This window comes from Bombus huntii, chromosome 12, assembly GCF_024542735.1.
Source record: "Bombus huntii isolate Logan2020A chromosome 12, iyBomHunt1.1, whole genome shotgun sequence".
NCBI lineage: Eukaryota > Metazoa > Arthropoda > Insecta > Hymenoptera > Apidae > Bombus > Bombus huntii.
In genome coordinates, this window is record NC_066249.1 from 4104476 (window position 1) to 4118127 (window position 13652).

At 26.7% G+C, this 13652-nt stretch overlaps 3 protein-coding genes across 5 annotated transcripts; 1 reads left to right on the forward strand and 2 right to left on the reverse strand.

Annotated features, from left to right (window-relative positions):
- Positions 1–87: 87 nt before the first annotated feature.
- On the reverse strand, positions 88–2840 carry LOC126871626 (uncharacterized). Of its 2 annotated transcripts, XM_050630625.1 has the most exons (6): positions 2469–2840; positions 2239–2365; positions 1417–2170; positions 705–1345; positions 520–622; positions 88–447 (listed from the first exon to the last, which is right to left on the reverse strand). In XM_050630625.1, exons 2-6 carry the CDS (start codon positions 2327–2329, stop codon positions 237–239), a joined length of 1800 nt encoding a protein of 599 aa, XP_050486582.1. In that variant the 5' UTR covers positions 2330–2365; positions 2469–2840; the 3' UTR covers positions 88–236. The 2 variants fall into 2 exon arrangements, with proteins under 2 accessions (XP_050486582.1, XP_050486581.1); XM_050630624.1 differs by having other exon boundaries at positions 2239–2839.
- A 112-nt stretch (positions 2841–2952) lies between these two features.
- On the forward strand, positions 2953–13485 carry LOC126871618 (uncharacterized). 2 transcript variants are annotated; one of them, XM_050630609.1, is made up of 14 exons: positions 2959–3092; positions 3190–3374; positions 3536–3701; positions 3793–4395; positions 4468–5808; positions 7131–7277; positions 7357–8184; positions 8260–8790; positions 8869–10065; positions 10144–10653; positions 10745–11109; positions 11191–12782; positions 12858–13111; positions 13187–13485. In XM_050630609.1, exons 2-14 carry the CDS (start codon positions 3208–3210, stop codon positions 13352–13354), a joined length of 7869 nt encoding a protein of 2622 aa, XP_050486566.1. In that variant the 5' UTR covers positions 2959–3092; positions 3190–3207; the 3' UTR covers positions 13355–13485. The 2 variants fall into 2 exon arrangements, with proteins under 2 accessions (XP_050486565.1, XP_050486566.1); XM_050630608.1 differs by having other exon boundaries at positions 2953–3374.
- On the reverse strand, positions 5815–7124 carry LOC126871637 (uncharacterized). Its single transcript, XM_050630647.1, has 3 exons — positions 6653–7124; positions 6112–6535; positions 5815–6040 (listed from the first exon to the last, which is right to left on the reverse strand). Exons 1-3 carry the CDS (start codon positions 6956–6958, stop codon positions 5832–5834), a joined length of 939 nt encoding a protein of 312 aa, XP_050486604.1. The 5' UTR covers positions 6959–7124; the 3' UTR covers positions 5815–5831.
- Positions 13486–13652: the final 167 nt, after the last annotated feature.

The following is a 13652-nucleotide window of genomic DNA, read 5'->3' on the forward strand; positions in this document are numbered from 1 at the left end:
ACATACTTTTTTCTATCATCAATAACGGCCAAGATATTCAAGCAGCCTGTTTTAAGTGCCTCACCCTGTGTATTAAAATATGTTAAATATATTATTAAAACAAATATATTTATCTTAATCTTATAACAAAAATACCATAATACATGGAGTATGAAAAATGATTTTGTTTCTTATTTTTACAATTTTTTATATTTATTAAATTATATTTATTTTTATAAACAATTTATGAACTACTATCATTTTGAATTGTACTGTTTCAATTGTATGGCTTTCTGAAGATGTAACACTTTTTCTTTATCAGAGAACTTCTCCCAGAGGTATGGATTTATAACAAAGGAGTGGAAACCTGGTAATGTTTCTATTATTTTTAATTGTATCTTCACTGTAGATAATAAATTTCCTTTATTAATAGAATATGCCTCTATTGGGAAAGCGAAAAAGAGAATTCTGTAAATCAAAATAAACATTATTTTTGGATTAATGGAATAATTATTAAACTACTTCAAAATTATTTCTTACTTGCTACATTCTGTTAGCGATGCTAGTTCTTCAACAAATGTAATATTATCATAATTATTAGTATTTATAAAAGAGCCATCCGGTTGTATGACAACGACGTAATCTAAAATAATAAAAATCAAAGATTTGAAGCTGCAAATCATTGCTGTTAATGTTTGGTTATGATTATTCACAAATATGTTTACCAACAAATTCGCCGAATTTTGTTCTTAAACCACTTTTTATGTATTCAGTGCCTCCAACAGCTTCTTTTAGACTATCTATTAAATAAGGTATTTCACTACTGTCACGTTCAATTTTAATTTCATTTAATTTGCTTTCATCTGGCACAAACCCATTATATTCAGGATAAAGCTGTTTTACACACCAATATAATTTTAACACAGATAATGTAATATCTTTTACAGGAAGAAATGAATTTTTTTCACAGGAAGAATTATATAATATGAAAGACTTTTCTATTAATTCCGGACAATAAAAATTTAATGAAAGTAAATGGAAAGCAGTAGACACTGTGTTAGATACTGAACAATCTATAGTGATAATAAGATTCTGCAATTTTCTGCCTATAGTTTCCCAATTATGTGGTATATAATCAGCAATAATATAGCCTTTGATAAATGTATGTATATCGATAGAATATCTTTCTAAAATATTTGGATTTTTAAGACATTTTTCCATTAAACAATTTAACAAAGGAATATTACAAAAGCGTATGTCATTTAAATGCTGTAAGATGATTAATTTTTGTTGGAAAGTAGTATTTCTAATTAACACAGTAGAACATAATTTATCTATTAATGCTTCGTTATAGAACTTCTTTTCTCTAGAAAAAAAAAATTACAAATAATATAAATATTTGTATGATATAAGTAATTTTAATTATATAACACTTACGAATTTAGAACTTTTTTAGAAATGCAATGAAGTAAATGCTTGATTTCAAAGAAATTTAATCTATTACAATTAATCAATATCATATGTTGTACATAAGGCAGAAGTCGTGTAGAAGGTAGACACAACTTTGGTAAACTATATATTGCATTAAAAACTGGCATTACATTGTATAAATTTATTCTGTTTTTATTTTTCTGTAAAACTCGGAGAATATGCCTTTTTACAGTTAAATTATTTATCATAGAACAGAAGTTAAGGGCTTGAAACAAATTAGTACTATCTGAATTAAGTTCAATTTGAGCTTGCTGTTTAAAAGCATAAGGTAATGCACGAAGTAAAGATTCAGACAGAAATGATTTTTCCATATCGTATAACATACTATATAGAATCATTATCTGTCCAACTGTGAAATCATTCAAGGAAACACGTATCATTTGAAGCAATGTTTGAATTAATACACTGTTAGCTGGAACATTAAAAAATAGTAAACATCGTAAAATGTTTATAGTATCATATCTGCTTAAAGATCTAACATCTTTGAGTATCACTTTACAAATATTTCCAAATCCTTTGGAATTTGTGAAGTCCGTCTGATCTAATTTTATATTTCTATTGAACTTTTGATATAAAATATTTATAGTTTTAATAGCAGTTTTTGCATCCATGTTTTTAATATTTTCTTCAATATATTTCATAGTGTTTTCATTGTCCAAAATCTCATTATTTGTTATTAAATTTTTAACAATTGAAACATCTATAAAAAATATAATATGTATACATGATATATAAAGATTGTAAAAAGAGGGCTAGAAACTTCATTACCGTAGCTTGATATTGTACTAAAATTTGATAAAGTAGTCCATTTATGGATTATCATTGAATTTTTCACTAATGTTCTACTAATCTTATTCATTGTATATACTCTTTTTATTTATTACAAGAAAATCACCTAAAAATATTAACCATTAATTTAAAGTACCGTAGAAACATACAAGTGTAGCATAAATCATATAATCTGAAGCACGATCATATAAACATGTCGCGACACTTGCCAGGAAAATTTTCTCGGAGATTGAGTTGTGTCTAGTCCACGATCATATGAACAAATCTCAACATTCATTAAGGAAAATCGTTTAAAAATCAAGTTGTGTCTAGTTATGAAAAATCAACATGAAAGGTCAACATTCTTCAAAGGTTCGCATTCTTGCGAGACAGACAGTATCTGTAATTGTATGTTATTTGTCTAAGCATTCTAGCATGTCATGCATGCGTAAAATGAGAACCTCCTTGTCTTATATGTTGATTTTTCACGATTCAATTTTTGAACGGTTTTCCCTAGCAAGTGTTGATGCTTGTTTATATGATCATGATTCAGCCTCGTACAAATTAACTTTCGGTGAAATTCAGTCCAATGCTCATCTGTGCGGATCACAGTCATATAATGTTTATTTAATATAAATTATATAATATAATGTCATATAATGTTTATTTATATGATTGGTGCGGACCAATCAGATGATGAATAGGAGCAATATGGCGTCAAAGTAACATGTAAAATGCCTTAAAAATGCTCAGTTTGACAACTTAATCATAACCTTTGGATTATTGGAGTCCCCGCTGTAAAACTTGTTTTTTGGGATTCTGTACATCAAAAATTATAAGCTTGCGAAAGAAAAGTCAGTAATTTTTGAACCTCTAAAGTAAAGTTTAATGGTATTGTCAATATGTGACGTATAACTGAAATACTTTGTGCACTGTGGTTATTTTTTATAGTAAGTAAATTTTAAAAACATGTCAGGAGAAACAAGGACAATGGAGATAAATAACTACATTTTATCAAAATTATGGTATACGTCTCTTATTATTTACCGGAGAAATAATAACAAATCTTTTTTTTCACAATGTAACAATGATATTGAAGATTTTGTCGAGTCAAAAACTCTGATTACAAATTTAATGTAAGTATATATAATGAAATTTTATATATTAAAAATGTTTTATTTATCATATACAATATATGTATATACGTAAAACTAAATATTTTACTACTACTACTACTAAAATATTTTTTTAAACCATTTAAAATAAATAATAACTTTTGTATTATATACTTTTACAGTCATTCTCAGAATGAAAATCAATATCAATGGATAAGTTATATATTATTGCATAAATTTCTCAACAATATAGCTTTAGATACTAAATATGTAGAAAAACCACAAAGTTATGTTCAAATGATATATGCTTTGCAATTGTACAAAAATTTGACAATATATTTACAACAGGTATTTTAAAATTGAATTAATTTATACAAATTCATTTATATATTTTATTTCAATTATATTCATAATTTATTTTATATTATGCATTTTACAGGAATTACTAGCATTCTATAAAAATAGTTTAGAACAAAGAAGTTCAGAAGATTTTGAGAAAATACAGAATGGATATTTTATACTTTTGAAAAAAAATGTTTGTGATAATCCATTTATTACATGTTGGATTCTTAACGAATTATTGTTAATTTATCCTAAGTCATCAGTTAATATTATTTATAATCTACAAAATTTTTATTTTTTGCTGATAAAAGAATTGATGGAATTTGAATTATCTAAACAGGAATCAGACAATGACAATTATTTTGGATGTATATTATGTATTATTTCAAAAATGAATATTGTTGAATTTAATGATCCTACATTGTCAAAATGGCTTTTTCCTATGATGTTGAAAACTAAAAATATTCAAGATATTGAATTTGCATTGTATTCAAGAACAGATCATCACTTTTTAAAAAAATGGTTTACTTTTCTTAGTGAATTTTATATACATTCCAAACCTAATAACAATTTGAATCATGTATTGAAAATTCAGAAAATATTATTTCATTTTCCTTCTGCTTCTGTCCCTATTCTAAATAAGAATAATCTTATAGAAAGAATAAGTAATAATAAATTACATTGGATCATAGACATTTTGGTAAGTAACAGGATATAAATTACTATATAAGAGATTATAAAATATTTGTATGTAATATTAATATTTTTTTAGGACATGTGTTATATTTTAATGATAAATGGACGATATAATGATGTTTCATTAATACTATCCTGTACATTATTAAAAGCATTTTGGCCAGTTTTGTTATTTAAAGTTTTGCATGAGTATTCGCAAGAAGAAATATTTTTAAATAATGCTAAGAAAGATTATGATTTCATATGTAATTCAATTGAATTTTTAATACCTAAATGTAATTTTGATGTATTATGTGATCCCACATTGAATGAATTACAAAATGTACTGTGGAAAAATGTAAAAATTTTGAAATATATCCTAAACTGCAGAAGAGAAGATGTTAAAACAAATAACATATATCATGATGAGATAACAGAGACAACTGACTTTCAGCAAAAGCTTTCTATACAGCAGATATTCAATCTTTTACAACATTTTGATAGTCTTTTAGTATTAAAAATGACAACAGATATATATGAACAAAACTATGAAAAAGTAAAAAATTTATTAAAAGATGTTTGCGAATCTGAAAATGTTTTCATAGCATATTGTAGTATTTTAAGTGCTTTGAAAGGTGTCTTATTATGTAATAGTTATGAAGCAAAGCAATCTATTATATCAAAGTACTTTTTTGATATGGATCATTATATAAAAATCTTATTTCCGCTTAATCTACGAATACAAGTAATAGAAAATATATTTTGTTTACTTTTTTTGCGATATGAAGACTTTGGTCATACACAAAAAAATTATGACAAAAGCAATATAAATAAATCCCATGAGCAATTAAAATTCGAAAGTAAGAGGATGAAACAACATCTAGGAGGTTTTATTTGTAACAAATATGCTGTGAGAGATATATTATTCCACTTAGAGAATATTATCTCGATAACAGAAACTGTATGCACAGAAGAATCTATAGAAGAAAAAGAACAAATTCAAAACAATATTGCTTCTATCAATGCAGCAATAACAAATGCTAAATGGAGATTTGAACTTTATACAACTTCGGAATTTACTAAAAATATTAATATGAAATATGAAAATAGAAGTTACTTATCTAAATTTAAACCTAAATCTCTATTAGGTGGAAAGTTACCTTCCGATTATTCCAAAGAAAAGATATTTTTTTATCAAGAAGGTAATATTTCAGATGAAACAGAGACAAGATCTAGTAATAGTTCTGAATCAGAACTAGTACATAATACTAAATGGCGAAAACGTTCTAATAGTTTAGTATTAACAACAGATGATATAACAACTAAAGACATCATCCATAAACCATTATTTGTGAACTTTATGCTAGCAACAAAAGAAAGCTTAATTATTAGATGTTTATGGAAAAATGATTATGCAAAAGCACAAGATATTATAGAGGTAACTTTATTAATATAATTTATTTATATGTTTTTTATTGCAGTTTCTAATTTTTTATACATGTCTTCTTCAAACTCAGTAGGCTTGTATTTAGTTGGTCCTTTTTCTTCTTCTTCTTTTCTTTCAATTTGTCTGAATATACCAGGAGGATTACTTGCATAATATTGCTTTGCAAATAATATTCTTTTTTTTGGAAAACAAAATTTAAAATGGAAACACCAGCAGCACCATCCTATAGAACAATGCACTGGCATGTATTTAAAGCTATTCTTATTTTATGAAATCTTTAATAATGTAATTTACCTCTATGGCACCAACAAGGAACTGCAACACATACATAAATCAAAAACCAAACTTTAATAGTTAGACCTATTTTGCGTAATGTTCTTTTAACAACACATTTATCTTTTTGTTGTTCATAATTGTACATTAAACAATTTAGTGGTTTAATATGAAATATTCCAGTTAGGTTTGTACAATTTTTGAAATCAACTAATTTTTGCAATATCTCTTTAGGATGTTCTTCTAGTTTTCCCTCATCAGTAAAGTTCAAAGTTTTGTTAGAATTTATATATTTTTCAATTTGTCCTTCATATTCTTTTTTGAACTGATCATAGTCATAGGCTTCTTCTCCTGGTTCTGTACTATCAGCATATCTAGGATCTTCAAATATGTTTGCAGAAATTGATCTTTTATTCTTATTGATATTAGCAGCAACATTAGTTATCTTTGAAAAAGAAGAATTATTTTGCAAATTTTGAATTCCTGTCTTTTATAATCTGAAAGTAAATATTAATAAAGCTACATTCTTATCATTATCTAATGATAAACTGGTAGTAATCACTTTATCAAGATTTTCCTTAAAACCAGCAATAAATGGTGCATCATCTTCCCCTATATTAGAGTTCTCCCATATTTTTGATTTTAAATGGAAATACATATTTGTATGCTGTATTTTGTTTATGGTTTCATGTTTATTGTAACTGTCTACATATGAATGTAGTGGTCTGTATCTATTTTCATCTTCTATATAAAAGTTTAAATTTCTTAATTCTTTAGGCTGTATCATTTCATTTTCACTTTGTTCATCATAATCTTTATTATCAGAGGCAATCTCGAATACTTTTTTATCTCGTAAATTGATCTGCATAGAGAAAGATTAGTAAAAAAGATTGTAATAATAGCAATTAATAAAATATTAATACTCAACTTTATGCAATGGTAATGATAAAACAGAAACATTCAGTAACAACCATGTAGAAAATACGTTTTGAAATAACATATTTAATTAATATCTATATTAATGTGTTCTGATTTTTAAGACATGCAATATGAAGAATACCCAGCTAACTGGGGAAGTGCAGTTTTCCAAAGCATTACGTACACTTAGGGAAAATGTATGTAAACAAGCAAATACATTGAAAAATAATGGTCAATCTTCAGAGAACTCACAATTTTCTACACTAGAGGTACACAGTAACAATTAATTAATATAATCTATAAGAATAATAATTAATAGTAATTAATCTTACAATAATATTTTTGTAGAATATAAGGCTAGTTACACAAGAGGGTATAAAATCCTCTAGACAAACTAGTCAATTTGAAACGTTTTTGATATCTCAAGAAATGAATTTGCGATTATTATCTATGGAAATTCTCACCAATAATGAAATATTAGCAATATGTGCGTTAGATTTGGCTTTAACAATGAGTCAAACTTATCCAATTTCACAGAATCTTTGTGAAATTGCAGTGAAATACTTAAAATTGTGTAAAACATTTGATAATACTGAATATGTATACTTCTTTCATAAATTTTGTCAATTGTTATATGAAAAGAAAGATGTGGTTTCTGTAGAAGATATACTCTGTGATGCAAGAATTGCATTATGCATAAAGGAATGTAAAGAAAAGGAAAACTTTTGGACTGATATTATGATTAATCATCATGAATTTAAAGAATCACAGACTGATAAAGATACAATTAATCAAATATTAAAAGATAGTAATTATTTGCCTGGTTTAAAAATACTTAGCAAAATAGTAACAGTTGCTTGCGGATCTCGGAAATATATGCAAAATATGTGCTCTCACTTACAACTTTTACATTCAATTATTCCAACTGAACATACAATATCTACAGTTTCTGATTTATTAAAAATTCCATTACATTATTATTTTGGTTACCAAATATTTGAACTTAAAATTGAGCCACAAAAACTTGAAGCAATTGCTCATGATTTACAAGTTAATTTGTCGTATAGTATCCTTACAAATATTTGCCCTAAACTTCCTTATCGAGAAGATACAAGTTATACTATTATTAGTAAGGAAAATGGATGTATTGTTTTGAACAAAGCTTCATCTAAGTCGGTGTGTATAAAAAATTTTTAGAGAATTGTATAACAAATTTAAATAACCAAATAATAATAATATCTTAATTTATAGGATTTAAATTACAAGCTTCAAAGACCAAATCAATGTGTTTCAGAGATATTAACAGAAATGTTGCAAATTTTGCATAATTTAAACGTGAATCAATTCCGTTTGGATCCTGATGTTTGTAAAACTATTTTAAACTATTCTGAAATTCAAACTGTATTAAAGAAAACATCTCGTCTTGCAAGTTTAGATTTGAGTGAATTATCTGTGGGTAATGAAACATTAGCATTTCTTTTGAATACATGGAATCTGATGTTTCTACATACTGTTTTAACTATTTGGGGAAATCGTCCTCCTTTTAACAACTTACAGCATGCAATTTCATCAATGTCAGTTGGTTATTTAATTGGTGATTTGGGTTTAGTAACAATTGCTGCACTTAGATCAAAATTATTAAATAACATAATGTTAGATAATACATTTTTTATACAAGTTGAAGAACTTAATGAACCAGCTTGGCAAGATTTGGACATTACCCATGATCCAAGAGTAATTTTTGTAATGGCTAATGAATTTTTAGGGTCACCTCGTATACAAGTAAGCTATTTTTTCTGTATGACTTATTAAAAATACTTATATGTTTATACAGTTTTTTATTGATATTTATATTTTTAGGTCTATAACTCAGACTCATTGGATGAAGATTTAACTAATGCTTTTCATGAATATCTAAATTATTACTCATGTGAGAAGTCTACTCAAAGTATAGAAAAACAAAAGATAATGTTACTTCCAAAAATTGTAGAACAATATCAAATTTTCATTTCTCAGAATTTTAAAAATGATTTACAGATAAGTAATAACAGTAACAAATTATTTTCAATAAATGATTATTTTAAATCTTTTAATGAAGATATAGTTATACAGTATATGCCACTTTCCTATTCATACAATGTAATATTGAAATATTCAAATTATTCCAATTCATATAATCATAAACAAATTAATCAGTATAATACTACCTGGGAAAATCATAATATAAGACCAAGTTTATTACAATACTTAGAAGGCCAATATTGGATCGTTTCGTATCTTTTACAAAGGATAAATAATGAAAATCCTACTATTTTAAGAAACAGTTGTGATAACTTGAAACGCACTGCATGTCTTGAAAATCTTTTAACGTCATATTGGACGAAGGAATTGAAACTATTATTTGAAAATAATCAAACTCTTGCAGCCATATCCGAGGCGATATCAATACAAAAATTGTGGTCTCATTTTGAACTTATGTTAAAAGAAGATGAATTGGATGCTTGTTTGAGACTTATAAATGCTTTGCCAGCTCATATTGCTTTAAGCAGCGAATTGCAATGTTTCCGAGATAAAATTCTCAGTCACATAATTTCGAAAAAAAAAGATACATTCAACACCGTGATATTGCAATATTTATATCAAATTAAAGATATATATATATTAAGCCAGACAGTATTGTATAATGTTAACAAATGGCATATAAATATTTGTGAGAATGCATTACTTCATACAGTATATCATGTAGATAACTACAAATTACCTATACATTGTAAGTTACAATTGAATGAAATCTTGCACAGAGTGCTAATTTTTCATAAAATGCTTCCATATTGTATAATTAAATCCAACGAAATTTCGTATAATATTGTTTATTGTACAGAAAAAGTTGACCCATTACAAATTATCAAATCACTAATCAATGCAGATAAATTTGAATTGTGTTTGGAATGGATGGAATGTCAAGCATTTTCTTTAGAAATACATCCTTCTATAACGCAAGATTTTTTAATTGGTTTTTTAAAAAATGAATCTCAAAATTTTAAACAAACTTTAAAGGTATATTAACAGATACTCTAAAATTAATATTATAAATAATAATTTTCAGCTTTTAATAAAGTATATTGTTCTTTCTAGTTTTTTCAGGCATTACCTTTGGATCAGTCAATTAAACTTTGCAAGATTGTCTTAAAAAAATTAGAGTCTATTGACTCATTAAGATTTATTTGCAATTATTTATTACAGTATTGTAAAGCAACAGAAACTATAAAATATAGACGAACTCTGCTAGGAATTGACATTTTAAGTATGTTAAATGTTCAAGAGAGACCATTATATATTCATCTTATCAAGGAACCGTTATTAATGTTAGAACAATTGCTGATGAATTGTAAATTTGAAAGTATTCAAAGGATATTAAGTAGAATTCAAAACAAATTAAATCAAACGGATATCCCAAGAAGTAGCTTTGACAAAATTATAAGATTCTATGCTCAAAAGTCATTGGATTGCCGTGTATCTCTACAATGTGATTCTATTGAAAACAAACCAAAAAATGTACAACATTCTGCTTCAGAAATAGAAAACATTGAGTTTGTTATGCCTATAGTTGTTCCTACCAGAGAAGAATGGATACCTAATGATAAGGTATTTAAAATCACATGCATTTCTTTTTTAACATTACTATCTTATTAGTTTGTAACATTTGAGATTGTTCTAAATGTTTTTTGTTTAATAGGCTGGGAAATGTAGTTGCTGCAAAAGTGTTATATTTTCAATGTTTAATAGACGACATCATTGTCGTAGATGTGGCCGGGTTATTTGTGCAACATGTTCCCAACATCGCATGCAAGTATCTGGTTATCCACCCTCTGTACTTGTTCGCGTATGCACCGACTGTAAACGACAGACTGCATTACAAATGCACACTTTTCAAGGAACAGAGTCCACTCCAAGTAGTGAAATATTTGATTATTGGCGATTAACAAGAGACCAGAAACACAATGATACTATCAGGGAAGAATTTTCATTTGAATATGCCCCAAACATTTCTTTATGTTTAGCTATTCTGAATTTGCATTCCGAACATCAAACATATGCTAGGTAATAATAACTTTTAAATATTATTTCATTTATTTCATAAGGCTATCATGTAAGGATATGTAACAAAATGGATATTTATAGTTTTCTATTAGATTGTTGTGACGAAATGAAACGTCTTCTACGACCTGTTAATGGTGGTAGAGTAAATCCTGAAGTTGATCACACAGTTATTATTAAAATGATACGTTCCTTGTTAGTAGCTGCAAAAGTTAAATGTGCCAAGCTTGGTCTTAATACGGGACTAGCTCATTGTGATCGTTTTCTATCGCAAGTGGATCTTATTGCAAGTCTTATTCAATTTGATTGTTTACATTTAATACCATCTGATAGTCTACATGATCACACCCTAAGAAAGTTGAGAGATCTTTTAATTAAAAAAGAACAATGGACTCTTGCTTTAGATGTAAGCACTAAAGCAGGTTTAGAATGTTTAGATACACAAGGAGTTTGGGCAACTTGGGGTAAAGCATGTTTAAAAATGGGATATTTTAATCAAGCACGAGACAAATTTTTCCACTGTCTTGATAAAGTACAGCCTGAAAATTTTGATGATTGGGTAATTCTGTCATATCCAGAAGAATCAGAAATTCTGAGCAAAAATGGAACTCAGAAGCTAATAAATGAAACTAATAAAAACAAAGAAATTAAAGTGGATGAATTAAGCACAAAGAAGATAGAATTTTCAAAAAATCGTCCATTAAAAGATCCGCCATTACTTATAGAAATCCTACAAATATTGGATAATTTAAGCATATACAAACAATATGTACAGCATCCTCATCAATACAAGTTCAATACCTCGCAAGAAATGTTAAATAATTTTGGAAGCTTTAAAATCGCTAATCAAAGACAGCTTGATATTAAAAACACATCTGTAACGGTACAAAATATTTGTTATCATGAAAGCATTTATTATTTATTAACTTATGGAAGTTATAACTCAATTTTAGAGTTCTTTTTAAAACACGAGAAATATGATAAATGTCTTATTTTTACTTTAGAAAACAATTTGGAACCCGATTTATTTTTCAATGCAATTTACTTATATTGTTTAAGAAATGGAAGTATTGACAAACTTCATGAAGCAATGATGAACAAGGATTCAAATTTATTAATTTGGAAGAAATATTTAATATATATTTGTCATAGTTTAGAAAAAAGACAATACTTGAATATTTTATATCATTTGCAACTTTTTATGAAAGATTTTATACGTGCTGCAATGACTTGTATCCGCTTTTATCTTAACGATGTAAGCAACTATTCAGATTTAAATGCTAAAATTAATTTCTTATTCGACGCCCAAAAACATTTGGAATCTGAGTTGCAAATTGAAATTTTAAGTCGTAAAAGAAAACGAAGTACGAGCTCCATGTATAGCAATCAAGGAATTCTGACAATGGAAATGGAACCATCAGAGATAGATAAACATATAAATTCAATTTCCAGACAAATGGAAATTACAAAGTTTCTAGCAAATTGTGAAAAAGAGGGAAGAGCTCCTATTCACTTTTTAAGCATGTTCCCAAAAAAGGACTCTAATAATTCTTCTAATCTGGAAATACCAACATTATTTGGTGATCAACAACAAAAGATTGACTTGGCTGTTTTAGCCATTCTTTGTGGACGAAATATTGAAGAAGGATTTGGCATAGCATTTAGAATAATCCAAGGTCTCTTTTTGATTTATATATAGTCTAAATACTTTGCAACTTTACTTTTTTATCTAAGTGATGTTATTATTTTAGATTACAATTTACCACAGCAAAAAGTGTATTCTCTAACTGGACACATTTTGGGAATGAAGAACAATATTTCCGCAATAGAACAATTAATTAAATGTTGTCATACATCTGGGATTGCAAATTCATATATTATATCAGATTATGTACTGACTCACTGTGTGAAGTTGTTATTAACTCATCAACATGATGAAACTAACTCACTTTTAAAAAATGATATTTATAATCTTATTAAATTAATAACTGACATAGAACTTAAAGTAAGACCAAAAATTGCATGCACAAATGGATTTCCGATCTTTTGCAACAAAGTTTATTCATCCTTCTGTTTTCAGATAAATGCATATATCGAATGCAAACAATTAAAAGCAGCATACCTATTAGCTGTGAAACATTCAAGAGCACAAGATATAAGAAAAATTTTGAAGGAATCAGATAGGCTTGGTCGAAATGCTATTAAAGCAATATGTATAAAATGGCTTCAGCAAGAACCAAAATTATAATTTTAGGGTAATTTATAAGAGCGAGTAAACGTGCAATATTTCTCCATTTCGCTTTTTTATTAAAATAAGATATTTTATGTATCTTTCTTATTAAATATTTAAAAAATAAATCTTTTATAAATCCTTTTAAATGATTATTTCCAAGTATTAAATACAAAAATTGAGATTCCAAGCACTACATAAATGTTTCTAAAATAATATACAAAAACATATATATTTTGAATGATTTTTTCATTTTTTATTTTGCAATTAAGACATAAGATATATATGTATTTAATTTTCAATAACTTAATCATGA

What these genes read in the sequence shown, in the direction of transcription:
- LOC126871618 (XM_050630608.1), top strand. Translation starts at nt 3,208, where the DNA reads ATGTCAGGAGAAACAAGGACAATGGAGATAAATAACTACATTTTATCA. An exon ending in CACAATTTTCTACACTAGAG is followed by an intron (nt 7,278 to 7,356) that starts GTACACAGTAAC and finishes ATATTTTTGTAG; the next exon opens with AATATAAGGCTAGTTACACA. An exon ending in ACAAAGCTTCATCTAAGTCG is followed by an intron (nt 8,185 to 8,259) that starts GTGTGTATAAAA and finishes CTTAATTTATAG; the next exon opens with GATTTAAATTACAAGCTTCA.
- LOC126871637 (XM_050630647.1), bottom strand. Translation starts at nt 6,958, where the DNA reads ATGCAGATCAATTTACGAGATAAAAAAGTATTCGAGATTGCCTCTGAT. An exon ending in TTAAGGAAAATCTTGATAAA is followed by an intron (nt 6,536 to 6,652) that starts GTGATTACTACC and finishes TCTTTTTCAAAG; the next exon opens with ATAACTAATGTTGCTGCTAA. An exon ending in TCCTTGTTGGTGCCATAGAG is followed by an intron (nt 6,041 to 6,111) that starts GTAAATTACATT and finishes ATTGTTCTATAG; the next exon opens with GATGGTGCTGCTGGTGTTTC.
- LOC126871626 (XM_050630625.1), bottom strand. Translation starts at nt 2,329, where the DNA reads ATGAATAAGATTAGTAGAACATTAGTGAAAAATTCAATGATAATCCAT. An exon ending in TCTAAAAAAGTTCTAAATTC is followed by an intron (nt 1,346 to 1,416) that starts GTAAGTGTTATA and finishes TTTTTTTTCTAG; the next exon opens with AGAAAAGAAGTTCTATAACG. An exon ending in TCGCTAACAGAATGTAGCAA is followed by an intron (nt 448 to 519) that starts GTAAGAAATAAT and finishes TTTGATTTACAG; the next exon opens with AATTCTCTTTTTCGCTTTCC.